The sequence below is a fragment of the Bos indicus x Bos taurus genome, chromosome 16, assembly GCF_003369695.1.
Source record: "Bos indicus x Bos taurus breed Angus x Brahman F1 hybrid chromosome 16, Bos_hybrid_MaternalHap_v2.0, whole genome shotgun sequence".
In the NCBI taxonomy this organism is placed as follows: Eukaryota; Metazoa; Chordata; class Mammalia; order Artiodactyla; family Bovidae; genus Bos; species Bos indicus x Bos taurus.
In genome coordinates this window covers 58,591,786-58,619,692 of record NC_040091.1, presented here as the reverse complement: position 1 = coordinate 58,619,692, position 27,907 = coordinate 58,591,786, and the positions used below count along the sequence as shown (strand labels likewise).

At 46.8% G+C, this 27,907-nt stretch overlaps 1 protein-coding gene across 5 annotated transcripts in view; it reads left to right on the top strand.

The window, feature by feature from the left end:
• Window positions 1-23,603, top strand: part of SEC16B (SEC16 homolog B, endoplasmic reticulum export factor) — a 65,485-nt gene extending 41,882 nt beyond the window's left edge. For 4 of the 5 annotated variants that reach the window (XM_027565419.1, XM_027565418.1, XM_027565420.1 and 1 more), the window contains 14 exons: window positions 3,820-3,937; window positions 5,150-5,261; window positions 7,100-7,205; window positions 8,862-9,002; window positions 10,383-10,502; window positions 11,369-11,441; window positions 12,738-13,022; window positions 13,844-13,899; window positions 18,941-19,093; window positions 19,242-19,340; window positions 19,751-19,859; window positions 19,993-20,072; window positions 21,732-21,830; window positions 22,453-23,603. In XM_027565419.1, the coding sequence (XP_027421220.1) occupies window positions 3,820-3,937; window positions 5,150-5,261; window positions 7,100-7,205; window positions 8,862-9,002; window positions 10,383-10,502; window positions 11,369-11,441; window positions 12,738-13,022; window positions 13,844-13,899; window positions 18,941-19,093; window positions 19,242-19,340; window positions 19,751-19,859; window positions 19,993-20,072; window positions 21,732-21,830; window positions 22,453-22,521 (1,620 nt within the window). In that variant the 3' untranslated portion in view covers window positions 22,522-23,603. The remainder of the gene's footprint in view (window positions 1-3,819; window positions 3,938-5,149; window positions 5,262-7,099; window positions 7,206-8,861; window positions 9,003-10,382; window positions 10,503-11,368; window positions 11,442-12,737; window positions 13,023-13,843; window positions 13,900-18,940; window positions 19,094-19,241; window positions 19,341-19,750; window positions 19,860-19,992; window positions 20,073-21,731; window positions 21,831-22,452) is intronic. The other variant, XM_027565421.1, reaches the window with a different exon arrangement.
• Window positions 23,604-27,907: the final 4,304 nt, after the last annotated feature.

Below are 27,907 nucleotides of genomic sequence, written 5' to 3'. Positions count from 1 at the left end.
TGGCCTTGTGCTAAGTCCTGTGATGGATATTATTTCATTTAATGTGTGGAGGTAGGAATTATTATCCCTGTTTTGCAGTCATGAAAACTGAGATGCAAAAGTGTAAAATGACCCAAGATCACAGAGCTAGGGGCAGAGGAGTCAAGATCGGTACAGGTCTGTCTGATTCCGAAGATCTTGCTCTTTCCACAAATCCACAGCTACCTGCTGAGTGGAGAATAGTGAGTGAAGCTGAGGCTGCTCTCCCCGCTTACCACAACCAGGCTTCCTTTCTTCCCCACCACTGCACGAGACCCTTCAAACAGGGACACTCTAGATTCTACAGGTCATCAGCGTGAGATGTGGTTCAAGAGAACCCTGAGGCCACCTTGATAGTTTTCCCATTATAAGAGACTAGATCTTTTTGTCCTAAGGCATTCCTTCCTTATCCTCGAAGTCCAATAATTTTAGTAAGATATATCTTATTGACCATCTGTGTCGATTTTTGGGGGAATAGAGCACGCTCTTTTAATATGTGCATCCATCTCTTACAGTTCAGGAAAAATTTCTTGAATTATATCCTTCAGTATTTGTTTTGTTCTCTTATATTGGTTTTCTTTTCAGGAACTCCCTCTATATATAAAATATAATAATAATATATATATATATATATGATTCTTTCTTTTCTTCTTTTTTGCTGTGTCCCTCCTGTGTGTCTCTTACTATGTTTTCATCAGTGACTCTTGCTTGCTATGCTCTTTGAAATTTTGTCATTAAAAAAAAATATATGTATTTATTTATTTGACTTTTTTTGGTCTTAGTTGTGGTGCTTGGGTTCTTTGTTGTGGGAATGGGGGCTTCTCTCTGGTTATGGTGTGTGGGCTCCAGAGCACGTAGGCTCAGCAACTGTGGTGTCTAGGCTTATTTGCCCCATGGCATGTGGGATCTTGGTTCCCTGACCAGGTATAGAACCCACATTCCCTGCATTGGAAGGCAGATTCTTAACCACTGAACCACCAGGGAAGTCCCCTCCATTTTTGTCTTTATTTCTTTGATTTTCCTGCCCCTTCTCTCCTGAGCTTTGCAGGTTACATTTGCCTCCTCCTGTTCTCCACCATCTCTTTCCTCTGCTCCTATAACTTAGCTTTAGGCCTTTGCTTCATAAAAGAAATTGTTTCATTATTTTACTTACATTCATGATGAAATATTTGGTGACCATTCTTTGTTTTGTGGTATCATTTTTTTTTGGTGAATGTTCTCTCTACCGTCTTCCTTCCTTTTATCTTGATGGTATATTTGTACAAATTCTGTATTTGTTCCTTCACAGGCTTCAAGCCTTCCTTGGGCCAGTTATTTACAGGAGGTTTGAGCTGGGGAGATGCCAGGGCCATCTTCCAGGCCAGCTGGCATTTCCACACAACCTGGTATTTTCTATGAGCATCTTTGCTTCTCCCCAGCCAGTGGAGATGGCTGTGGGATCCCCTGTCTCTGGTGTTCTCTCTCTCTGCCTCCCGAACCCACCTCTGCTCAATCTCTTTTGGAAGCCTTTTCTTGTATTTAGAGGCTTGGGTTTTTGCTGACATTTAGTTTTAATGAAAACACACTCACACTTTTGCTTTTTTGTCCTTCTTATTGCTTGTGGACAATTTCAAGAAAAGAAAAGAGAAATACTGACTTTCATGCCCCTTTGTCAAACGAACTGGCTATATTAGAACATGGGATGCACCTCACAGTTCTGCCGAATGCCTGTGCTCTGCAGTGAAATCCTACCATGTCACAAAACGCTAAATGCAGGGAGTGATGTAATCAGCATATGGTCCATTGGGTCTCAGTGTACTGGTAGAGTTTGCTAAATGATCCCTGCTTTGGGGTGAGAAAACCAAGGAGCCAGAAGTGATATGACAGTGTGGTATTTGACCCCGTGTTGGAGAGTTCCCTAGCATCACAGCAGCCAGTAGAAGGCCAGACTTTGGTCCTTAGAATAACAGGTGTAGTGGACGAAGCATGGAGACTGGAAAGCAGAGATGTGGGCTTCTGTCACAGGCTTAACCTAGGCTCTGCTCCTCAGAGTCTAGCTGTGTGAACTGGGTCTTGTTACTTAGTCTCAGAGTCTCAGCTTTTCATCTTTGTGGGCATTTTGATGCCTAACAGAGCTATTGTAAAAATTAAAGGAGAGAGAATATCTGAATGTATTAATGACCATACTTGGCCCATTGAAGTTAGTTAATAAGTGTTCTTTCTCTCTCCCCACCTCCATAGACCTGCTTTACAGTGATTTCTGCTCCCCCGCCCCACCCCCCAAATCACCTGGGGAGAAGACAGAAGAATTGCTTCTAAGTTTTTGTTCTTTTAGCAAGAGCTTTTCTGTTGCTGGTTCCCTTAGTTCCAGCCAGAAAGAGCCTGGCTCACACGTTAAAATGGGGATAATAATAGTACTTAATGCATGTGATTGTTCATAGGAGAAATGCTTAGCACAGGCTGCGGCCCAGGGTCAGAGTGCAATAAATGAGAACTGCTATTATTTTTGTGATTTATTATCATCATTCCTCTCATTCACACTGCTTTGCCCAGATAAACAAAGAGTATCTATAAAATGGAGCTGGAGAAAGCATCTTTTGTTCTGTGGGATAATTACAAATACAATAGCAAATAATTGTGAATTGTTTTGACCTCAGATCTTAGCTATTACTGTCAATCTCCTGTTCTGTCCATTCTGTGTAACAAATTGGAGGACAGACTGGTCTGCAAATCACCTCCTTTCCTCTGCTGTGCTTCCGTGTGTGTGAGTATTTACACCTACATGTAATTTATAAAGTGCAAACCAAGTGCAATCTTATTTTATCGTCAACAGTAATCCCGTCAGGTAGACATTATGATCTCGATTTAAGAAATGAAGAAACAAAGCTTCAAAGGCATTAAGAAACTTGCTCCAGAGGCAGGGCCCCTGTTGAATCCAGAGCCTGTGACATTGTTTTGTTTATTGCTATTTCCTCTGCCCTGAAATTCCCCGTCATTCAGGAGAAGGACGGCCCATCCGTTCCCATGGGGCTTCCACCCGCGTCCACTTCTCTGACTACCCTCTACCGCCCCCTCGTGGAGCTCTGCTGCCCCTGCATCGTCACTAGCGACAGTGCTGGCTGGGCGCCTTGGCCTGTTTTCTCACTCCTCAAGAGGCGATAGGAATTAGATTTCAGAGTTGTGCGAAGATTAAAGAAGGTCATGTGTAGAAGAGGACTCGGTAAAAACAGAAGACATTAGCCATTTGGTAAAATATTAAGGAGCCCAGTGTTCCCCTGTTTTCTTACAGGTTAATATGGAGTCCTCTCATGAACCAAGGGTTTGTGATCCTCCTTCTTCCATGGAAATATCAATATTTTTTAAAAAAAATTTTGTCCCCAGCTATTGAGATTAGGGGCATCAGGATGAAATTTGAAAATTAGTGACTAGTAGTGTGATTTTATTTTTATCTACCTCCCAATATTGGAGAAGGAAATGGGAACCCACTCCAGTATTCTTGCCAGGAGAATCCCATGGACAGAGGAGCCTGGCAAGCTACAGTCCATGGGGTCGCAAGAATCAGACATGACTTAGCGACTAAACCACCAAGGACCACCTCCCAATATTCCTGTGTAGGTGTGTATGTAATGTGTCTGCCTACCCATCCTTCTAAGAATTTTGCTTTGTTAAAAAAAGAAAACTCAGAATCAATGAGTGGCTGCACTGCAGGCAGCCAAATAGGCATTCCTGGCAAATTAGAAAATAGACAACAGCCTTCCTTAATCTATGCTCTGGCCAGGCTGTATTACTCAGCCAATGTGCCATTTTTCTGCTGCTTTTCAGTGTTGTGGGGACAAGCAGTGGGGAGACTGGAGGCCACACTTGGCAGTGATTCTGTCGAATCAGGGTGGGGACCCGGAGCTGTACCAGCGCACGATTGTCGCCATGGGGGACACCCTAGGTAAGCAGAGACCAGCTCCGTCCCCTCCTCGCCTCTGTCTCCAGGCCAGCTTTAAACACCCCGTGCTTAGACTTAGGTTCCGTGTTGGGCCCGAATCTATGTCTCAGGCATTCCTTTGACCCAGGAGCCTCAGTGTTTTGGGGACAGAAAATCCAGGGAGAGGAGTGTCCTTACCTTTCCGTTTCCCAGATTTCTGCTGCGAGCAAGTGCAGGCCAGGCCCCTGAGACTCCGGGGTCCCGCCTCTGCAGGAGGCTGCCCTGAGTGGTTGCTTCCTGTGCCCGGGTCAGAGTCCCCAGCAGATGGAGTTAACACCTGGAGCCTCTCCCCTACTGTTGTTGTCGGTCCCCCAGTGACCCAGCTCAACCAGATAGGAAATTCTATTTTTGCCTGAGCCCCCCTGGGTAACTGTGTAGCCTTTATTTCTATCATCTCTTTGTGAATGTGGCCTTTTAAACACTTAGGGGCTGTTGGATGTTGCAGATCAGTGGTTCTCAGATTGGGTCAAGGGACAGAATATTTAGAAAATCATTGCTTTGTGGCACTTCGTGAAATACTGCTCTGCTAAACTTAAAATAGCTACAGGTAAAGTTGTGTCCAGTCAAATGACAAGTTATTCAGCACCCGAGTAGAAAGAACTAACTTTTGTTGAACCTTTTTGGGTGCCAAGCTAATTACTTTGCCTACTTGAATTAACTCAGTGTTGAACTAATGAAAAAGGTATGGGAGAACACTTAAAAACTGGGAACAATTTGGTAATGAATGTGATTTTTATGAGCACTGGGAAAAGTCTTCTGTTGTTTGATTTTTGCAGGGGAGGCATTAATGCCCCAAGAAGCCTAGTTTAAAAACCGCTGCTTCCAACGGTCTGCTTCTCTGCTCAGGTGTAGGCATTTCTTACCTATTTCTCCCCTTCCAGAAGGACTAAAATGCTTAGAAACGTCCTCATCAAAAGTCCATTAGGGGGAATGTGAAATAGTGCCTTCTTCTAGCTGGAGAAGTGAAATGTAATGTCGGAGGGCAAAAATAGGGTGGGAGAGGGAGTGGGGTTTGGGGTCTGTGGCTCGTGTCATGGAGAGCTTGTTCTTTTATTCCCGTGAAGCTGTCTGCTCCGACCTCAGAGCCGCTCTCAAGCCCTCTCCCCTCCCACCCGGATGGTGGGTCCCTCCCTTGGTGGGCGTGTTCCCTGACCCAGGCTTGTTCTCCGCCTACAGCTGGGAAGGGGCTGGTGGAGGCTGCTCACTTCTGCTACCTCATGGCCCACGTGCCCTTCGGCTACTACACCGTGAAGACAGACTACTTGGCCTTGCTGGGCAGTAGCCACAGGTATGCCAGTCTTCTGGGGGACAGAGAGTGGCGAGGACGTCTTCCGGGGGATTGGGTTAGCCCTAGCTGGGTTTCATGGCTTCCTTTTTCCACGGTCTCTTGTGAATTTTCAGCTGCTGCTGATGGTTTTTCAGCACAGGTAGGCTCTGGGCTGAGAGATGCCGGGAAGAGTGCAGCATCACACCGCCAGGGGTCCTCAGGCCCAGGCCTTGCTCCCGGAAGCTGCGAGCTGGGGCCCGTGGGTTGTAGTGTGCCTCTCTGGCCACTCGGTGGCGCCCTGGCTCCATGACCAGAGACTGACTCTTGGAAAATGCTAATACGAGCGCGGTGGCTTGAGGCTGTGCGTTAGGCAGCCGTGGACCTATTTTCAGAACCGGCCTTGGGCAAAACCTGCAAGTGGAAGAAGTTTGTGTTTCGCCCCCACAGCTTACACTGACTTGACACACAAGCTACTCAAAAGTCAGGCCTGTCATTTATTCCCTGCTGGCCATAACATTAGACTTCTCACAAAGAAGGACCTTGATAAGCCCCTAGACAGTGAATAAATGGATGAAAAGACCAGGTTGCTCCCCAGCCACCCTCCACATTCTGGATCTTTCTTTCTCTCTCTCTCTGTGATAGTTAAGATTTCCTAAGCTCTTACATTGTACCAGCTGTTTTATTTGCACCATTTCCTTCAATCATTACACATGTACCCTGTGAAGAAAGTGTATTTTTAAGCTTCACTTTATAGAGGAGGGAAACTGAGGCACAGAGAGGTGGAGTAACAGGTCTAAGATTGTACAGCTAAAGTGCGGTCAGGTTGGACTTGGAATCCAGACTGTCAGGCTTTTCTTCGTAGAAACGCATCATCTCATGACCTGTCTGTCAAGGTCATGGTCTCTGATAGCACATAGTTAATTTGTCAGAGAAGCCTGTCTGGGCCAGATGTGACAAATAAGCGAAATGGGTTATGCAGTGTCCCCAACCCTTTTGGCACCAGGACTGGTTTCGTGGAAGACAGTTTTTCCGCGGATTTGGATTGGTGGGGGAAAAAGAAAACCTCGTATGGTTTCGGTATGATTTAAGTGCATTATATTTATTGTGCATTCTATTTCTGTTGTATTGCATCAGCTCCACCTCAGATCTCCAGGCGTTAGATCCTGGAGGTTGGAGACCCCTGGGTTAAGGTGTCCCCCTCCTGTGTACTGAATGAGGATGTTTCTGGAGATCCAGCCCTGACCCCAGGGGAAGCCCCAGTGATTATGGTTTCAGCCCCCACGGCAGCTGTTTTGGGGCCTGTGCGGACTCTGAGGGGCCCCCCAGATCACGTTTGCTCAGTCTGCTTTCTCACTGGAGCAAGCGTCCGGTGTAGGGACTGTCATTTGATTTTTGGCTCTGCGGTGCTACCCTCTCTCTGCAGGGCCTTCTTTCTTCAGTGCTCCCGGAACATCACATGGCTCCCTCTTTCCTGCTCTTCTGCTCAGGCTGGGGTGACCTGTCCCAGACACCCAGTCTGGGCTCTCAGGGCACTAAGGCTGGTGCTCAGCATGGTTACATGCTGGGAGATGCAGTGCCCCTCTGAGCTGGGCATGAGAGCATCTTGCCTTAAGTGACCCTCCAGGAAAGATGGCAGGAACCGCCCCCACTCCCTGAAGTCCCCCCGCTTGGCCCCCACCTTCCCCCAGAGCCTTTGGGGGCACAGATTCTCCTTCTTCTCTTGGAGCTGCCCCAGGGATCAGCCCAGGACAGAAACTCTGCCGTGAATGGATGCAGCTGGAGTTCGGCTATCTGTGAGTGAAATCCGTCCCCCACCCGCCCCAACCTCAAACTCTTTTATTGTTATTCTCTGGTTTTAGTCAAGAGTTTTTGAAATTTGCAACAACTGAGGCTATCCAGAGGACGGAAATCTTCGAGTACTGTCAGATGCTGGGCCGTCCCCGATCCTTCATCCCTTCTTTCCAGGTAACTGAACGCTCACGAGGCCCTTTCTGCATCTGACGGCTGTGGGCGGCTGGATTCTCAGCCTTGCTTTCTGGCAGGTAGTGGCTGGGCTAAGTCATCCACTGGACTTTTCCTCATGAGCTGGAGTGTGGGAAGGGTTAGGATGTCTTTCTAGGTCTCCCCAAGGTCTGCGTTTTTAAGACAGGAAAGCAAAACCTGGCAGCAGCCTCTGTGCTGCGGGCTCCTGCCTCCCTCCTGACAAAGGAGAATCAGGCAGGCACCCCTGGGTCCCACGCCTGTCTGCAGCTCCTTCTGCTCTTCTGTCTCCAAACAGCTCCATCTTCTCCTCGGCTCCACGGCCATCCTGCCCGGAGCGGCCCCCGGCTGCTCACTGTTCCTACTCTCCTCTGACCTGCCGCTCCCATCTCTCTTGGATGCCTCCATCTTTAACTCTGGAATTCCTCCCTGCTCTGTCCTTTGGCCCCTGTCTTCCTTCTTCCTCTCAGGGCTGCAGGTGTGTAGGCAGCATCCATGTCCAGGTTCTAACCTGTCAACCTCTCTACTGGATGCCCTGGTGTCCCCTTGGATCCCCAGAGACTTCTTCAGTGATTGTAGTGAGAGAGTATCTGGTGGCAACAACACACACACACTCACACACACAGACCACCACCACCACCACCACCAAACACAAAACAAAGCCTTGGAGATGAATGGATTACTGTCTGTAGGGCAGTGACCCAGTTAGTATCTTCTGTAAGGGTTTTACCAAAGACCCATCTTTTCCAGCGCAGCCCTGCCCAGTGGGCTCCTTTGTGTCCATGCAGGTCTTCAGTCTCTTTCTCTTCTGTAGTCATCCCACCTCTTAGCTGTCTTTGGACTGATAGCAGTGAGATCAGCTGTTTTTAGGGAATGAGTTTTGCACACCTGGCGCTGTGCTATGATCCCCTGACTGAGCGATGTCTAATTCTGTGAGGCAGGCATGATTACTGTCTTTTCGCAAGAGAGGTTCCAAGGAGTTACATGCTATTGGCTCACATCTCTTGGGTACCATTTGCTCTAGGGACTTTACGTGGATTATCTCATTGAATCTTTGAAACCACCAAGGGGGAGATCGTAGTATCATCCCCGTATTAGAGTGAGGAAACCGAGGTGCAGAGAGGAGGTGGGGGAACTAGCTTCATGCTCCATACCAGCATAGAGCTGGGGTTTGAACTTGGGTCTGCCTGTTCCCAGCCCCTCTGTACTCCATCTGGCTCTGTCCCTCATGCTTCTCTGAGCCCTTACCTGTATCTGTCTATACTCTCCCTCTTAGGCTTGAAGCCCCTGGCACCAGGGGCATTTTTTTTTCTTCTTCTGCCTGTGCCCCTGGCTCCTGGTTCTCTGCCCCCCACACACCAGCCTTCCCAGAGATACAGGCTGCCTGAGAAGAAGTGGAGAGGCTGGTGGATTTCCATGGTGACCAGCACCTAGGGAGACTCAGCTGATGTGCCCCCGTTCTCTGCAATGATGGAACTGCAGGCTGGGTTTGGAACTGTGCCTATACACAGATAGAATGCCCTAAATGTTGCAAGGCCCTCTTTAATATTTGGACCCAGAGTTAGCGGAAGTTGGCAGTCCACTGACTTCCAAGAAGTCTTATCTCCACTTCTCTCTTTCTGGCCCTGCTCCTCTTCGCAGGTGTATAAGCTCCTCTATGCGTCCCGTCTGGCAGATTATGGCCTCACGTCCCAGGCCTTGCATTACTGCGAAGCCGTTGGCACAGCCCTCCTGAGCCACGGAGAGAGCAGTCACCCTGTGTTATTAGTGGAACTCATCAAGGTGAGCTTCTCAAAGGGCTCTCTGCAGGTGTGTTATCTTCAGTGTTCAGAGAAAGCTATTGTAAAGCGGCTCAGAGCCCCATTTCCTCTTCTTTGAACATGCTATAAAATTGGAGCCCCTGGCTGTCTTTGACCACATATGCATGCCCAGATGTGATAAGCAGAGGCCTGACACTGCATAAAGAAGGATGCTATGGGTGGGAGGGGCGGGGGACGGGAGTGGGTTTGAAATGGGACTGGAAACCAGGCGTGTGCTGTGCAAGGAAGTCATTCTTGCATCTGCCTTTTTGGTACAGTAAAAATGCATGTTATGGCAAACCATTTTAATTATAAAAGCTGGGCTTAGAAAATATAGTTTAGTGATTAAAATGGGAAATGATCCTTATTAAAATGCTTTTAAATGCATGGAATATTTTATCACATGTGAGATACATTCAAAAAAGAGAAAACAAAAACATCAACTTTTAGTTCCTGGGAAAGAAAACAATCAGGCAAATAGTTGTTCCAATTAATTGAAGAAAAATCCATTGGCTGAGAGTGAAAAGGCAGCCTACCATCACTTTTTGCTTTGCTTTAAATGCGGCCCAAGTGTTGGATTCTGTAGCCAGTAAAATCTGTGCTACTGAGTGCCCTTAATGGCAAATTTCTGCCAACAGGATGATGGTTGTAGGCAGCTCAGGAGCCAGAAGGGAGGAGTCGGAAAGTTTGGGGACTTTATGATGGGATGTTGTTGTTTGGTCATTGAGTTGTGTCCTACTCTTTGCGACCCCATGGACTGTAGCCCATCAGGCTCCTCTGTCCATGCGATTTCCCAGGCAAGGATACTGGAGTGGGTTGCCATTCTCCCCTCCAGGGGATCTTCCTGACCCCGGGATCAAACCTGTGTCTCCTGCATTGGCAGGCAGATTCTTTACCGCCGAGCCACCAGAAAAGCAATGACTGAATAGTCTTGCAACATAAGCAGTCCTTCGACCGGCAGCATGGGCTTCACCTCATGGGGGGCTTGTTAGCAATGCTGGATCTCAGGCCCCACAGACTTCTGGGATCAGAATTAGCATTTTAACAAAATCCCAGGTGGTTCCTACCAGCTCTGAAGTTTGAGAAGCACTGCTCCTGAGAACAGCTTTGCAGAGACATAGAGCAGAGTAGCAGTTTCTCCTCATATTTTATTTAGTATCTAACACCAGGATGGTTTAACTGTTTATGTTGCGATTTGAGGAAGGTATCTGCTGACTTTGCTATTCGGCAGTTCTTTGTAATCTGATTTACAAGTGAGCAAAGGCTTCCTATCTTCTTTTTTCTTACTGCTTCTCCTCATGGTCCATTTCTCCTACTTTTCTCCCTCCTTTTCCCTCTCTTACCATCTGGAAACCGGGCACAGCTGGCAGAGAGACTGAAGCTGTCAGATCCTCTGGTTTTAGAACGCCGCCGCCACCGAGGAGACAGGGACCTGGAGCCGGACTGGCTGGTGCACCTTCGGGGGCATCACAGGGAGCTGCAGGTGAGGGGGGGACGGTCAGCGGGGTGGGCCTCTGCTCCCCTCTTGGCTCTTCTAGACACAGGGTAGGCAGGCACTGACCTCGGCAAGTCCCCAACACCATGGAGGGCCGCGGTGTCCTCTGTCCCCAAGGAAGCACAGCCTGATGGGGGAGGGGTAGCACTCAGCTTCCACACCCTCCCCCCACCCCCACCCAGCCCCCTCCGCTAACGCGCTCCCCTCCCGGGTGGAGACATTTTCCTGTGTTCCCCTGTGTGACGGTGGGACCCTCTCCCGAGTCACCCGGCCACCCTTCTCCGAGGTCCCGGAAAATACATGTTATGACCATCAAAGCTCCCGTCTCTCTCTGTGAGGAACAGTGGCTCACTGTGGCCCGGTGTCACTTTCATGTAATGTAGGGCAAATGCTGAAAAGACTTCCGGACCTTTCCTTTTTTTTTTTTTTTTGTTCTGACAATTGCAAAAGCGGCTGGTAGTAATTGTCATAGTAATTGGAACAGGGCCTCCTCCATTTCCTTTCTTCCTCTGTCTCTGAGAAAGGGGCAGGTGGATTTTTTTTTTTTTTTTTTTTTTAGACACATGCGGCCCTTGCTTCCCCTGTGTGCTGTGGGCCCTGGGGCCTTGTGGTTTAGTTCCCTCCTCTTGCCCCTTCCTCTGGGAGAGGAGGATGCCCTGGCCTCTGCCTGCTGTCTCCGAGCAGAGTCGGGAGGTAGGAAGACCCGTGGGCTCCCAACCCCTCACAGCCCCCACACTCACCTGAGGCTCCCTTACCTCATCACTGCTGAAGTGTCTTGACTTCATTTCAAATCATGTTTCCTTGTTTTTGTTTTCCTTTGTGTCACCTAAGAGGATTTTACTTTATCTTAATAGCAAAAGGAAGCAGGAGACATTGGCCGTCCTCAGTCTGCTCAAGCGGTTATTTCGGAAGCCAGAAAAACTCCAGGTACCTAAACTAATGAACTGAGTGTGTAAATAACTGACTCTTGGGATCTGATTATAGGAGATAACCTAACAAAAAACTTTTCCCCTTCCTTGCCTGGAGTGCCTTCCTCGCCCGTGTCAGTCTGACCTGTGGTCCAGGCTTCTCTCTGCACAGCCCCACCGGCCACAGCCTTCCCTTCTGTTTCTGCTTTGTTAGAGGTTTTGTTTCACATTCAGGCTTTAATCTTGTTGTTGCTGTGCTGTTATATAGTTGCTTCACTTGTGTCAGTACCATCTCCCCAGGTGGATGCATTTCTTGATGCCTGAGGTGGCGGATCATCTGTATTTCATGTTAGCGGTGGGTACATTGGAAGTGCTTATGGCGTTTGAGCATCAGCTGCCGCACACGTGAAATAGGCTTCAAAATGTTTTCAACAGATCCCTTCTTTTCCCTTAGGATGCTTCAGTTGTTGGGCTGGGCAGACATTATTATCCCAGTTAACTCCATGCTGTTTCCCAAATAGCACTCACTGGTGGGGTGAGGACAGGGTCTCACGGCTTTGCTTCCAGCTGGTTCCCAGGCTTTTGTACCTCCTTTAGGAATGATTAAGGGGATAGCAAGTATGGGCAGGCCTTGGTCTCTGTTTCCCAGCTTTGCTGCTGTGCCCCAGAATCGGTGAGGGGAGAGGGATGCAGGAGAGCAGGCTGGGTGCTCCTGAGTGGTCACTTCCCCTGGGAAACAGCCGTGTCTCCTGTCACCCTATCAAGCGGGTAGGTCAGCCGACCTCACTAGTCCCATAATTTGGGCCAACCATTGTCCATGTCCACAGTCCACGCCTTGGTCTGTCTCGTCAGCAACACAGTGGAGCCAGAAAGAATGTCACCAAGTCCCCTTCCTGGGCCAAAGCTCTTATCTTTCAAAACAAAGCCATCATTTCTGTAGTCTGATTTGGGTTTTACATTGAAACTTTCTAAATTCCAAGTACCCCAGTCCATTAGTTAAATCCACAAAAAAGTTTATCCAAAAGCTAAAACGTGTGGAGTTAGACTAAATGGTCATTTCTGCCATCCCGACCCCCGGGTTTAAAAAGCTCAGAGATCATGCAAGCTATAAGGGAGATAGTTTTGAGCACTCTAAGTCATAAGCAGTGGAGGTGTTACAATCGCTGCCGTGTGATACTCGTCACATCGATGGTGGCCACGTCAACTGGCCTGTCCTCGTCACTGCTTTCCAAAGAGCAGGCTTGTTCCTGGTGTTTAGTCCACACAAAGGCCACATTACAGGTCTCACCTCTTCTTCTTTGTCTTGTGTCCTTAGAAAACACTTTCTATCAAGATCTTTCTGGACCTCAAGGCAACTCAGAAGCCTATGGTGACCGCTCTGCTCTGTGGCCAACTCTGGAGCAGTCGGGCCCAGCCCAGCTCAGCCCACAGCAGCCCCGCTCCTACCCAACAGGTGGCGGTTCTGGGCAGATGGGGGTCCCAGTGCCTCTCTACTCGGTTCCTGAGACCCATCTTCTGGGGACCAGTGGCAGCATGGCAGTGACAGGGGCTCCCGGAGGAACAGCCTGGGAGGAAGCCCAGCAGATCCACCTGCCCCCTGGTAAGAGCTGCCAGGAAGGCAGCGAGCCTTGGGTGGGGAGGTGTGGAGGGGAGCAAGCAGAGGAGGGCGGTGCGGGGGCCAGTGTGAGGTGTGGGGTGGGAGCTTGTGAAGCCCTGGGTGGTGGGTGCGCATGTGATTGAGGGCTTCCGGGTGTCAGACCTGGGCTGGTAGCTTCGCGTTCATCTGAGGGAGATGGCTCTTTCCCATTCCAGCCCCGCTCTCTGCTGGGATAAACACAGCACAGCCTCCAGCAGCCACTGCGCGCTCCCTTTGGATTCCGTAGTCTCCGGGAGAGAGGCGGTAGAAGGCCAGACAGTGCCACTGTGCCTCTGGCTGCAGTTTAGGCCAAGTCCTCTTTCTGAAGTCAGCTGTGTCAGGGGCTGCGGGCAGAGGCTCGTGCTTCTGTCCATCAGGTCTTGGACAACAGGGGCCGAATGTGGGTGAGCACTGCTGAGTGATGCCAGGAAAGTGCTGGAAGCCAAAGAGAAGGGTCAGATCTTAGACCTTCTAAGACAAGGTCCTATCCAAGATGGGAGGCTCACACATAGGGGAAGCCTGGGAGGATCCCTGTGATCCAGCCTGACGTGGCTTTCATTTCCAGGGTTCCCATGGAATGATCTTGGTTTGGGGTGGAGGTTGGGTGAGTGGCATGTTCTGGGGTGGCCGGAATTGAGAGGCTTGTGCAAATGGACCTCATATTTATTCTGATCCACTGGGGGCTATGTGCCCAGAGCTCCAGCCATTTGGCAATTAGGAAAGCTGACTGTGGATAGAAGAGAAAGACCCAAGTTCACATCTTGATTTCTGTTGTGATTTCTCAGTGTCTCCAGAAACCCTTCAGCATCCTGATGGGCAGAAGGCTATTTCCAGACCCCAGGTGAGAGGACAGAGTCCCCAGATGACAGCACCCACTCTGAGCTGTGGATTCCCTCCAGCTGCCCCAGTTGCTCAGCCACATGCAGGCACCTTCCTGTGCCCTGCACCAGCCCTTCTTTCCACATTGCCCCTTGTTTGTTTCTACACCAGATCCTGAGAGGTGGAGAGGAGACTCGTTCTTGTTCATTTCACTCCTGCCAACCTGTGTCCGTGGGGGCAGGACTGGGTTTACCTCTGGTCTCGCACATCAGCCCCCTCCAATGCCCTCTTCTTACTGATGCACTGAACACTTGCTGTGCTCTGCGCCATCAGGGAAGACTCTTGATATTTCTATCTTTAACATTTTTACCTTGCTCTATTTCTGAGAAGGACCTATGGCAGCTGTGTCTTTTCTCTTCAGGTCTTGGAGGTAACCATGTCTAGTTAATCATCTATTCAGCTGTTGAATGAATGAATCCCTCCACTAGTAACAGGCATTGCTGGTCCAGATTTAAGATTCTCTCTAGCTTTTCTGGTTGGAAGTGATGTCATAGAACTATCTTGAGTAGTAACTAAGCTACAGACCTTAAAACTTGTTTTTTCCCCTAAATTAGTGCTTTATTGTTATATAAAATCTGAAAAACAAAGAGAAAATGTCATATAAAGTGTCAAACAGCCATCACTCAGAATCACATAGCCAAATAGTCTATTTTCTTCCTATATTTTTTCTATGTACACATTTCTCATGCTATCTAAAAGCAGAGCCTTCCTATGAAACCTTTTGTAAGTCTCAGTGATGTGAAGGGAAGAAGCAGTTACCTCAGTACACATCTTGCTAACAATGCACAAAATGAATCGAGATGAAGCGCAGATGCTCAGAGATGCGGTTCAAAGCCACGTGAGATGCTGAGTGTAGATTCCGGTAAAGGAGCTTAGTGGGGCCAGTCTTGCTGCTTGGGATACAAGCTGCCTCTAAAATGGCTCCTACAAAACAAACGCTGAATGCTTTTTTCACTTTCTAACTTTTTTGGTAAAACTGAAAGTCCTCTTTGGATTTTTTTGGTTGTTTGTTAGTGAAAATAGGTACTAATGTCAGTCTTTGGTAAAAGCAAAGTTGTATGATACAAACTTTCAAAAAGTGAAGGAGACCATCTATATGGGTGTATATATAGATGTGTATATGTTAGTTTTCGTTCCAATCCCAAAAAAAGGCAATGGTACTACCGCACAATTGCACTCATCTCACATGCCAGTAAAGAATGCTCAAAATTCTCCAAGCCAGGCTCCAGCAATATGTGAACCGTGAACTTCCTGATGTTCAAGCTGGTTTTAGAAAAGGCAGAGGAACCAGACATCAAATTGCCAACATCCACTAGATCATGGAAAAAGCAAAAGAGTTCCAGAAAACCATCTATTTCTGCTTTATTGACTATGCCAAAGCCTTTGACTGTGTGGATCACAATAAACTGTGGAAAATTCTGAAAGAGATGGGAATACCCGACCACCTGATCTGCCTCTTGAGAAATTTGTATGCAGGTCAGGAAGCAACAGTTAGAACTGGACATGGAACAACAGACTGGTTCCAAATAGGAAAAGGAGGATGTCAAGGCTGTATATTGTCACCCTGTTTATTTAACTTATATGCAGAGTACATCATGAGAAATGCTGGACTGGAAGAAACACAAGCTGGAATCAAGATTGCCAGGAGAAATATCAATAACCTCAGATATGCAGATGACACCACCCTTATGGCAGAAAGTGAAGAGGAACTCAAAAGCCTCTTGATGAAAGTGAAAGAGGAGAGTGAAAAAGTTGACTTAAAGCTCAACATTCAGAAAACGAAGATCATGGCATCTGGTCCCATCACTTCATGGGAAATAGATGGGGAGACAGTGGAAACCATGTCAGACTTTATTTTTTTGGGCTCCAAAATCACTGCAGATGGTGATTGCAGCCATGAAATTAAAAGACGCTTACTGCTTGTAAGGAAAGTTATGTCCAACCTAGATAGCATATTCAAAAGCAGAGACATTACTTTGCCAACAAAGGTCTGTCTAGTCAAGGCTATGGTTTTCCCTGTGGTCATGTATGGATGTGAGAGTTGGACTGTGAAGAAAGCTGAGCGCCGAAGAATTGGTGCTTTTGAACTGTGGTGTTGGAGAAGACTCTTGAGAGTCCCTTGGACTGCAAGGAGATCCAACCAGTCCATTCTGAAGGAGATCAGCCCTGGGATTTCTTTGGAAGGAATGATGCTAAAGCTGAGACTCCAGTACTTTGGCCACCTCATGCGAAGAGCTGACTCATTGGAAAAGACTCTGATGCTGGGAGGGATTGGGGGCAGGAGGAGAAGGGGACGACAGAGGATGAGATGGCTGGATGGCATCACTGACTCGATGGCCGTGAGTCTGAGTGAACTCCGGGAGTTGGTGATGGACAGGGAAGCCTGGAGTGCTGCGATTCATGGGGTCGCAAAGAGTTGGACACGACTGAGCGACTGATCTGATCTGATCTGATTTGATGGGCTTCCCAGTGGTGCTAGTGCTAAAGAACGTGCCTGCCAATGCAGGAGACATAAAAAATGTGTATTTGATCACTGGGTTGGGAAGATCCCCAGGTTGGGAAGATGCCTGGAGGAGGGCATGGCAACTCACTCCAGTATTCTTGCCTAGAAAATTCAATGGACAGAGGAGCCTGGCAGGCTACAGTCCATAGGGTCGCAAAAATTCAGACATGACTGAAGGGACTTAGCCCACGTGCCTAAATGTGTATATATATATATATACACATACATGTGTTTTTAAATGGTTGAGAACATATGTAGATGAAGCTTCATTTTCTATTTTTAATACTATAAAATGAGATTTTCCATGTCATTCTTAAATATGATTTTTAGAATTGGTATGATAAATTCACATCATTGCTCATGCGTTTATTCATTCACAAATACGGAGATCCTGCAGTGTCCCTGGTCCTGTTATCGAGGGTGGGGATACGTAGGGAACTAGACAAAGCCTAATTTCATGGGGTTTCTGTTCAGTAGAGGCAACTGCAAATACAGCACTGTATGCTTGAGGGATGTTCCTTTAGACGGTGTGGGAGGGAGTGCGTCTCTGAGCTCAGCATGGATGGTGGACATGAGCCAGGTGAGTATTCAGGGAACAAGTGTTCAAGGCAGAGGGCATAGCAAGAGCAAAGACCCTGTAATAAGATGACCTGGTACAACTGAGGGAGAGTATGGGCTGTATCTAGAGAGTGGTGGTCCAGTGGTTAGGACTTTGCACTTTCATTATTGAGGGCTTGGGGTCAGTCCCTGGTTGGGGAACTAAGATCCTGCAAGCTGTTCAGTGTGGTCAAAAAAGTAAAAAAAGAAAAAAAAAAAGTTGAGAGGGCTAAGAAGCCAGACGAGAGAGACAGAGAAAGGCAGGATCATAGAGGGCCTGGTAGGCCCTGGAAGGAGCTCGGATTTTAATTCGTCTTTACTACTTTGTTAAACACTTCAAGTGTCTCTCTCTCCCTTTTCTTTTCTACTCTTTCTCCTTACTTCTCCCTTCCCTTCAATATGTAAAACACAGTGATGGACATTCTAATATATAAGCCCTTGTGTATTTCTTAAATTACTCAGTTAGGAGAGAAATTCCTAGAAGGAAAGTCAGACAGCTTGGGTTTGAATCCTTGCTCTGCCCTTAACTAGCTGTGTGACCTTATACAGCTTGCTTAACTTTGCTGTGTGTTAGTTTTCTCATTTGTTAAATGGGATGATAATAACAATACCTACTAACAAGATAGTTGTAAGGTTTAAATGACTCGCTGTATATAAAATGCTCAGAATACTACTTGGTACACAGTAAGTTCTATACTCATTAGAACAAAAAATGAAACTTTTTCTGTATTTGCCAAAGTGTTTTTTCTAAAGGTTATACCAATTATCTTTTTCTGAGAGTGCAAATTGTAAATACAACACAGAAGGACAAATACCGTATGATTCCACTTATACAAGGCGTCTAGTTTCTGGCAAACTCATAGAGACAGAAAGCGTAGAGGTTCTCAGGGGCCAGAGGGAAGAAGGAAAAATGGGGAGTTAGTGTTAATGGGAACAGAGTTTCTGTTGAGGTTAATGAAAATTTCTGAAAATGGAAAGCGGTGATGGTTATGCAACATCATGAATATTCTAATACACTGAACTGTACACTTTAAGAGGTTAAATGTGTAAATTTTATGAAATGTATTGGGTTGGCCAAAACATTCATTTGGATTTTTCCATAAGATGTTACAGACAAACCTGAGCAAACCTTTTGGGCAACCTGATATATTCTACCACACACACAATTAATACAAAGGGATGTGGGTGTATTTTACTCCCCCCCGTACAGTTGCTCACAGTTCATCTTGAGCAAGTCAGCTAGGAAGTGAGGTATGGGATAAGTTAGATTCAGTGGTTGTCACCTTCCCTGATCTTTGCATTTAGGGGTTCCCTGAAGGGTGTTTCCTGGCTCTCTTCGTCTCCAGTGGAAGCATTCCATACCCCTGCTCCCGGCCTTGGCATAGTTCTGGAAATCCCATGCTCTTGGGGACTAGTAGCACAGTGGCCAAAACCCTGTAGGATTAAGGATAATCTGAAGATGGAGACTGGGCTCTGCCCTTGTCCTGAGAAGTTCAGCAAGTTATTCCTCGTGGCTAAATCGTGGTTTCCCTTCAGTCATATTAGATCCTGTAAGGCTGCTGCTGCTGCTGCTGCTAAGTTGCATCAGTCGTGTCCGACTCTGTGCGACCCCATAGACGGCAGCTCACCAGGCCCCGCCGTCCCTGGGATTCTCCAGGCAAGAACACTGGCATGGGTTGCCATTTCCTTCTCCAGTGCGTGAAAGTGAAAAGTGAAAGTGAAGTTGCTCAGTCGTGTCTGACTCTTAGTGACCCCATGGATTGCAGCCCACCAGGCTCCTCCGTCCATGTAAGGCTATCCCTGCTGATTTATCGAGTAGGTCAGGTGAGGGAGTATATGTAAATGTGCCTTTGTAACCTGTCAAGTGCTATAAAGATGTTACTTCTCTTTCGTCTAATTCCAGGTGCCACTGATTCCCAGAGCTCGAAGTATTTCTGAGAGTTCCATCGTATCAGTCAAGGAAGATGAGGAGGAGTCCTCCGAGAAGGCAGATAAAAAATCTTCCCAAAATACCGTCCAGAGAGAAAAGCTCGGAAACGTGAAGGAGAACACAAAGGTGGAGGGGTCTTTTCTTCCAGATGGTGGTGCAGCGCTGGGGAGCCGGGCTCTTGTGGGGTCCCCTCCTCTCCTGTCTCACCACCGTCATGGTGAGGGGGAGTTAATCTCCACCCTACAGACCACAGAACTCCCCCTCTCTCTTCCAGAGCTCAGGGTTTGGCTGGTTCAGCTGGTTCCGCTCAAAGCCCACCCACAACGCATCCCCCTCTGGAGAAGAAGATTCGTCTGACAGCCCGGACTCTGAGGTGACCTCGGGCGGAAGGTTGTGGGGGGGGCTGGACAGGGAAGCTCCCTCTTCTGTGGCCCCTTCTGAGGAAGTTTCCTCAACTCCAGGAGGGCCTGGAGCTGGCCTCTCCACCCTGGTCTGGATGAAACTGGTTTTGTGATGGGAGGTTGTGGGAGACAGATTGGTCCAGTGAGGGGAGAGGCAGATGACGAAAGGCCTTAAAAGTTAGGATGTAGAATTTTAACTTTCGAGAGCCGGCAGTGACTTGGCTTATTGAGCAGAGGAGTGGTATGAAGACAATGGAGTGTGGTGGAGAGGAGGCCAGCCCTGGTAGAGGGTGGAGGCCGCCATGTGGGTGCTGCAGGAATGCAAGCAGGTGGCATGGACGTGTGGAACCATCAGCGCCACCCTCCTTTCTCCACTAAGCAGGAGATGCCCAGGGCAGCGTCTCTACCTCAGCCCAGCCCAAGCCTCTCACTGACACCTTCCCCAGATCCCCAGTCTCTGCTGGGTGCCAGTGCCTTCTCCAGGGACACAGGTATGCCAACCTCCTGTCCTCTGGGCCCGCTGTGGTCCTCTCTGCAGTTTCCAGGGTTTGGTGGGGAGCCTTCTGGGAGTGGGGACTCCTCTGTCCTGAGTAGTTGGAACACCCCTGACTCATTGCTTCCTAGGTGGAGATGAAGTCCGAGGGTCAGTGTCTGGTGTGGGGACAGCTGAGGGCCCGGGGAGTGGAGGCTTGTCGGGACCTGAGGTGAGCAGCCCACCTGTGTGTGAACTGAACTTTCATGGGGGCTGGAGGTGCTGCCCCGTGAGGGCCTGACTCGTGGAGAGTATGGAGAAAGCTTCTGTAGTGGTTTGCTAGGGCTGCCAGAACAAGGTGTCATAGACTGTGCCGTTTAAACACCAGATGAGTATCTCCTCACAGTTCTGGAGGCTGGAGAGCTGAGATGGAGGTGTCCGCAGAGTAGGTTTCTCCTTGGCTTATAGATGGCCATGTTCTCCCTGCATCTTTATGTGGTCTTTCCCTGGTGTGTGTCTATGTCCAAATTTCCCCTTACAAGAATACCGGTCATAATGGGTTAGGGCCCATTCTAATCACCTTTTAAAAAAAAAATTAATTTCTGTTGAGTATGGGGCTTCTCTGGTGGCTCAGATTGTAAAGAATCTGCCTACAATGCAGGAGAGAAGGGTTTGGTCCCTCGGTCAGGAAGATCCCCTGGAGAAGGGAATGGCCACCCATTCCATTATTCTTGCCTGAATAGCTTTACAATGTTGTGTTGGTTTCTGCTGTAAGCAATGTGAATCAGCCATAAGTATACCTATATCTGTTCTTTTTTTGAATTTCCTTCCCGTTTAGGTCACCATGGAGCACCAAATACAGTTCTCTGAGCTGTGCAGTAGTTAATCACCTCTTTAAAGACCCTGTCTCTGAATGCATTCTGAGGTCTCTGGGTTAGGACTTCAAGACAAGAAGTCTGGGGCAGGAACACGAGTTAGCCCACCACTGCTTCCTTATGTGATGTCTAGAGAGCGGCCTCGGGACTTCCTGGGAGTCCAGTGGTTAAGACTCTGTGGGTCCAGTGCAGGGGGCACAGGTTCAATCCCTGGTTGAGGATCCAAGATCCCACATGTCACAAGGCACAGCCAAAAAGACAAACAAATGAAATGAAAAAAGGGAATGTCCTCTTTCCCTGTCCCCAGTAGGAGCTAGAGTTCACCAGTATCCCTTGCAAGGATTGTGATAAAGCCTTGACGAATTGTCCAGTATGGATTTCATGCCAGTTGCTAGGAAAACAATTTTATTTCTTGGGGCCTGGTTACGGCACTCTTGTAGTATTTTAGGCTTTTCAAGGAATATGAGATTACTTTTTATGATGCTATTAGTATGTTTTTTGTGGCCTTTTCTTCTCACACAGCAGCACCTGAGCCTCTGCAAAGCTCCCCCAGGCTCTGGGGGTGGCTGTGCCCACTGGAACTGTTTTTTTACTCAGGATTCCCTGAGCTGTATCACATTTGCATCTTTCTTTTAAATTTTTTAAAATTTATTTATTATTTGTTTATTTTGACTACGCTGGGTCTTTGCTGCTCTGTGGGCTTTTCTCTAGTTGCAGTGAGTGGGGCTCCTCTCTGGTTGTAGTGCATGGGCTTCTCATCGCAGTGGCTTCCCTTCTTGCAGAGCACAGGCTCTAGGCATGTAGGCTCAGTCGATGTGGTGCACAGGCTTAGTTGCTGTGAAATCTTCCTGGACCAGGGATGGAACCTGTGTCCCCTGCATTGGCAGGTGGGTTCCCATCCACTGCATCAGCAGGGACTGCATCTCTTGACCAAAGTTGATTCTCAGGGAAGCCCCTGACAGTCTAGAATCCAGGAAGTGGTGACTAAGAGGATTTTCTATTATTTTCCATCACAGGGTGTTTCCACTGAGCTCTGCTTCAACGCTGGTGTTCTGCTTCCCCCACCCTCTGTGAAAGGGAGTGTTCCTCTCTACAACCCATCTCAGGTTCCCCAGGTAAGGAAGTCCTGAGGGAGGAGGGGTTTGGAGCATGGGTTCTGAGTGAAGGAGACCCTGGTTTATAACTTACTGATAACCACTTACTATGCCTGAGTTCTTTAGCAATGACTAACCTCTGTAAGTCTCAGTTTCTGCGTCTGTATAATAGGGTTAGTAGTAACTACCTCACTGGATAGTTATGAGGATTAAATCAGGCAGTCTGAAAATGCTCAGTCAGTGTCACTATTATTAATATTGCTCTTGACCTTTCATAGGTCTTAAGACTCAAGAGAGACAATTTGTGTCGGTGTTGTGTGGTTGCACCAGAGCAGTGTCCTGAGGGTGAGGGGATCATTGCAAACTTTGGTTGAAACTAAACTCCCTGCTTCTGCATGATCTGAGGCAGACTGCTTGCTCGGATGTGTTATTGGCTTCTCTTCTTCATAAAATCAAATTTCTTTCTCCTTATTTAAGAGGTAAAGGTGTTGTGTGAAATTGAATAATGAGAATACCACATGGGAAGCCAAATGCTCCTGAAGGGTTCTAGACTTTCAGGATGCCTAAGCTCAATCCAGCCAGTCAGCCCTCAGCAGAGTCATGCTTGGGGTTATAACCTCGTGCTGTGCTTGTCTTTTTCCAGCTCTCCACGGTTACCAGCCTGAACCGGCCGAATCGCCTAGCTCAGCGCCGCTATCCAACCCAGTCATGATGAGAAGGACCACCCATCCCAGGCTCGTCTCCCTGAAGCACAACTGTTATGTTGTTCTTGTTTCTTAATTTCCCAGCCCCTCTGCCATATTTGGGCCCCAAAGACGGTTGTGCTAGCCAGTTGCTTCCACGGGGTATGGAGGAAGCAAGGAGACAGGGTCTCCCAGGACACAGCTCAGTTCAATCTCTTAAGATAAGCTTCACAGTGATGGTGGAAATGACTTCTTCAGGTGGAAAAGCTGGGTATATCATCAGTCTGGAGGGGAGTGGAATGCCATGGCGGCAGCATTAAGGACGTGGCTGTAGATCCTTGGAAAAATCAGGGCTTAAGAATTCCTCTGCGGGAATCGAAGATAACAGCGCTGGACTCTGCAGCAGCAATTACTGGGGGAGAGGCACTCAGAGCAATATTCTAGATTAACTTTGACTCCTTCCACAGCCTTAGTTACAGACCAATTCATGGCTCGAGTTAGCAAAGGATTTTTGAATCTTGGAAACTCGATCATTGTTTCCTGTCATCATTCTCTCTTGGGTGACATTTCGGCAGTTTCCTTCTTGGTTTTGGTTTGTGCACATTTTTTTTTTTTTTTTAATGTGGTTCAGATTAATTATATTTCTCTCACTTTCTTAGCTGGTCCTATTTTTTCACATTCTGGCATCTGGCTATCAAGTTAGATTGCTGTAGGCATCATATTGTCATGGTAACTACCGAACCTAATGATGCAAATGGATGGAACATCGGTGTAATAAAGGACGGAAAATGTTCCCTAAAAATTCACCCCTTGCATAAGAAGAGGATCCAGTGTCTGAGATTGTTAATACTTCCCTTCCTCCCTCAGGCCTTTGCAAATTGATGTTCAGAGGGTCAGAGGAGCCCGAGGGAGGAGGGGACCCTCTTGGAAATTTCCATTTCTCCTTTCAAACCCCCAATAGGAATGACTCTTGCTGTTTGTCAGATTTGTTGAAAATTGCTCCTCACAAAGAACATTTCTTTGCATGTGTAATTGTACATACAGGTTTTGTACTTTAATGTACTACAGTTCTGATGTTGATAGTGATTAAACCAGATAATTTTATAGCAGATGCTTGTCTCTGGCTGATTTTTGCAGAGGGTGAGTACACACTGTGTGGTCTCTTCCCTGAGGTCTTTCTAATAATGGTTTCATTGGGTGATAAGGTGCAGACAGCTGGAAAAAGCCCTTAATTAATGAAGAATCTAGGGACTGATCCTCTTAACTTGTCTACCGTTATTTTTACAATTAAAAAAAAAAAGAACAAACCCACCTCTCATGAAAATTAGTTACTCCGTTAACTAAATGTTGCACATTCTGTCCTCTAAGAAGTTTGTTCATCTCTCAGATTAAATTAGGAAATGTCCGTGTAAGTGTTTTGCATCTAGAAGGCCCTCAGTGAGTGCTGTCCTTGTCTTCCTGAAGACTGCAGCCCCTTCAGTTTGGTGTGCTGACACCCAGTGGCGGAACAGTGTCAGTCGTGTGTGAGTTTCAGAGGCACCAAATTGTTTAGACTTGAATCCTGGCTCATCCACAGTTCACCTTGTAATCTTGGACAGGGTAATCTATTTGTTCTTGTCTTCAATTCCCTCTTCTATAAAATGAGGATACTAATTACCATTGCAATTATAATAATTACAATAGTAATTATAATAGTACTACCACATAGGACCCTGGAGGAGGGCATGGCAACCCACTCCAGTATTCTTCCTTGGAGAATCTCCATGGACTCCAGGCTCCAGGAGAGGAGCCTGGCAGCCTGCAGTCCATGGGGTCGAAAAGAGCTGGACATGACTAAGCACATGAGGCATCGCATAGGGCAGAAGAATAGAGTCAATCTCTTAAAAAAGTACCTAGTACATGCTACACATTATATGTGTGTGTTTCTAAAAAATTATCAGTGTACAATCTAATAAGTAAAATCGCCTTAATCTTGTTGCCTACCAGATTAAACTGGATGTTTATTCACTTAAAAATTTTACTGAAGTATAGTTGATTTACAGTGTGGTATTAATTTCTAGTGTACAGCAGAGTGATCCAGGTATATATATGTGTGTGTGTTTATACACACACCTGCTTTTTCATCTTCTTTTCTGTATAGTTTATCACAGGATATTGAATTCCCTGTGCTGTACAGTAGGGCCTTGTTGTCTATCCCTTCTCTGTATGATAGCTTGCATCTGCTAATCCCAAACTTCTAATCCATTTCTCCCCTGCCCCCTCCCCCTTGGCAATCACAAGTCTGTTCTCTATGTTTGTGAGTCTGTTTCTCTTTCATAGATAAGTTCATTTGTTTATATTTAAATTCCACACATAAGTGATATCATATGGTATTTCTTTTTCTGATTTACTTCACTTAGTATGATAATCTCTAGGTCTATCCATGTTGTTCCAAGTGGCATTATTTTGTTCTTTTTTATGGCTGAATCATGTTCCACTGTATATATGTACCACGTCTTCCTTATTCATTCATTTGGGTTGTTTCTATGTCTTGGCTATTGTCAATAGTGAACACTGGGGTGCATGAATCTTTTTGAATTATAGTTTTCTTTGGATATATACCCAGGACTGCAGGATCATATGGCAACTCTATTTCTAGTTTTTTGAGGAACCTCTATACTGTTTTCCGTAGTGGCTGCATCAACTTGCATTCCCATCGACAGTGTAGGAGGATTCCCTTTTCTCCACACCCTTTCTAGTTTTGGTCGTTTGTAGGATTTTTAATGGTGGCCGTGCTGACCTGTATGAAGGTGATACCTCATTGTAGTTTTGATTTGCATTTCTTTAATAATTAGTGATGTTGAGAATCTTTTCATGTGCCTATAGGCCATCTGTATGAGACTGTTCCTTCTTGATGCAGGTGTGTAATGGGAAGAATAAATTAAAATTAGTTTTCAATAGGTGTTCTCATGACGAAGCTGGTTTCTCTCCGTGCATCCCGCCTGCCACCAACGTTAGACCATGTGGCTTAGTGCCCCCAGGAACAATGACACAGGGGAAGTCCTCTCTCATAAAAAGAAGCACTTTAGAGGAAGAGAGTGAGGACCTAAGAGGAAGGCAAAGATGCCTGTGTTCTTTCACTTCTGCCTCCTGTTGGGACTATTCATGGAAAACCAGGGACTACAGTGTCAACAAAGGAGGCCTTGAGCTTAGTTACTTTCCAGGCAAAGGAAGTAGTGTGTGCAGCAGCAGACACATTTTCTGAGGGGAAGATCAGAGGGTTTTATGCAGTGGAAAGGGCGGAGGCCTTGGCACTTATGCTAATTCATGTTTGGAAGCTTGTACTCCAGCAAAGTCAGAATGCATCCATTCATTGGTGTGTGGTTGGTTAAAACAAGTCCTGCTGTTCACTGGTCAGGAAGGAACCCTCAGTTGAGTGCAGTAAGGGTCTGATGAACTGGGGTCACTCAGAGGTCTTAGTAGTTTATCATCTTTTATTAGTGGTGGTGATGGTGGTGAGGTTGCTAAAGGTCATGATTGTTTTAGAGCTCTAGCGGTTAAAACCAGTTGTGAAACAAAGCATATGCAACTGTAAGAACAAGATATTTTTTCCCTCCTATATAGATAAAAGCTTGAGGATATAGAACAGGCTGTGCTAGAAATATGCTGCCAGGAACAGGGAGCCTGAGAACACTGGGGCTTGTGGCCTGTTGCCTCACCTACAGCTCCTGGGAGGCTGCAGGCCTCTGCAGGCCAAGGAGAAGCTGGCTTTGGCTTGGGAGCTGTAGCATCCTGGCCTTGGGGATGACCATGGTCTGAGGCAGAGCCTCCGGGTCCCTGCAACCTGGTGCCCATGGGACTCTTGGAGGCAATGACTGTGCACCAAAGGTCACAAGGGACCCGTCGTGCCCCAGCAGATGCCAAGTCAGGACTGGATCAGACCAGCCACCTGCAAGGAGAGGGGCTGGCTCTGTCAGCCACAGACCTTCTTTCTCATTTGGAGAGAAGAAACAAACAGATCTTTCTCTCTTTTAAAAAAAGACTTACCCAAAGACACTCTTTAAAAGGGAAGAGACTGAGATATTATTAATTGGCAAGTTTGTTTTTGCCCCCACACTCCTCAATGGGGTGTGAACTTGGAGGAAGAATAGTTATAGGAAATAAAGGCGCTACATTTTCCTTAAAAAACAGAGTGGTAATGTGCAAATTTGCAATCCTGCTATATACATATAATTTAATATTTATATGGAAACATTTAAACCTAATGTTCAGTAATTTGGAAGAGAATAAACCGTTAAATTCCATTTAAGTGTCTTTATCACATATCACCATTCCTGCCTTCTGTCTAATCCACTTATGTGGCTATAAAACTGCAAACAAGCCTTGCTTCCTCAGTCACCTATACAGCCTCCTCTTTCGCCCTAACTTAAGCTTCAGGTTGTTCAGGATCAAAGCCTCTGCTAGCTTTTTTTTTTTTTCACCCTAGAAATCACCTTTCTCTTTGGTTTCTTCCTCTGAGCTACCAAGCATAGCAAAAGACTGCCTCCACCTCTTTACTAAAATCAGAATATTTTCTTCCCAAGAGAAAATATGTAAAACACTCCTGAGCTTGGAAAGAATAATAGGTGTGTAATTTGGGTCTCTCCACTCACAGGGGTTTTTCTGTCACTTTCTCCGCCAAGAGAGTGAAATGGAAGTGGCCTTTTCCCCTCTTGTTTTTGCCATCTTAAGCTGGAAATTGCGTATGGTGTGGTCTGAATATAATAGGATGTTAGGTACTTTCCTGAGTTTGCCTCAAACATGACCGCCAACAGTGCCTTCTCTCATGAGGTACTTAATCCAGGTACCATTCATTCAGATCCTTCAGAAGTGATTTCTTAATGAGATTTAAAGTTATTGTGAATGAGGATTTAGAGCATGTTCAACAATTTTCATTGCAGTCTCACTTAGTAGAGGAATCTGCTTCCCGTACTCTTTCTTTTTATATGTATCTCTAGGTAATGGTACTTCAAGGGAACTAGGTCAATAGCAGTGTAACTCAAACTTGACTGACCCATGCAAACTGCTTGTTATTTTAATGTGAGATGCTTTTCTGGTCTTTATCCAACTTAGAGCCGATTCAGTGTCCCATTTTTAAAGAATCTCTAGAGAGGAGGATTCCATGGCTTCTCTTGAGGTTTCACTGTAGAGTTTCACACTCTCAAACATTAGGAAGGTATTCCTAGTACTTTATACCCAAATTGCTCATGTGGCTCTTTAAGACTCTCAGCTGGTCCTCAGCGGAGATGGAAAACAGCTGCTCACCACCACCTGTGCTTGGAACTCTTCCACGCTTTGGAAGCCCATTAAATCATGTCTCAGCTTGTGAAATGAAGGCTCACAAAAAGGGTTTTTTTTGACCAGAGTTGGGGATTAAATCAGCTAAATGTTTGGAAT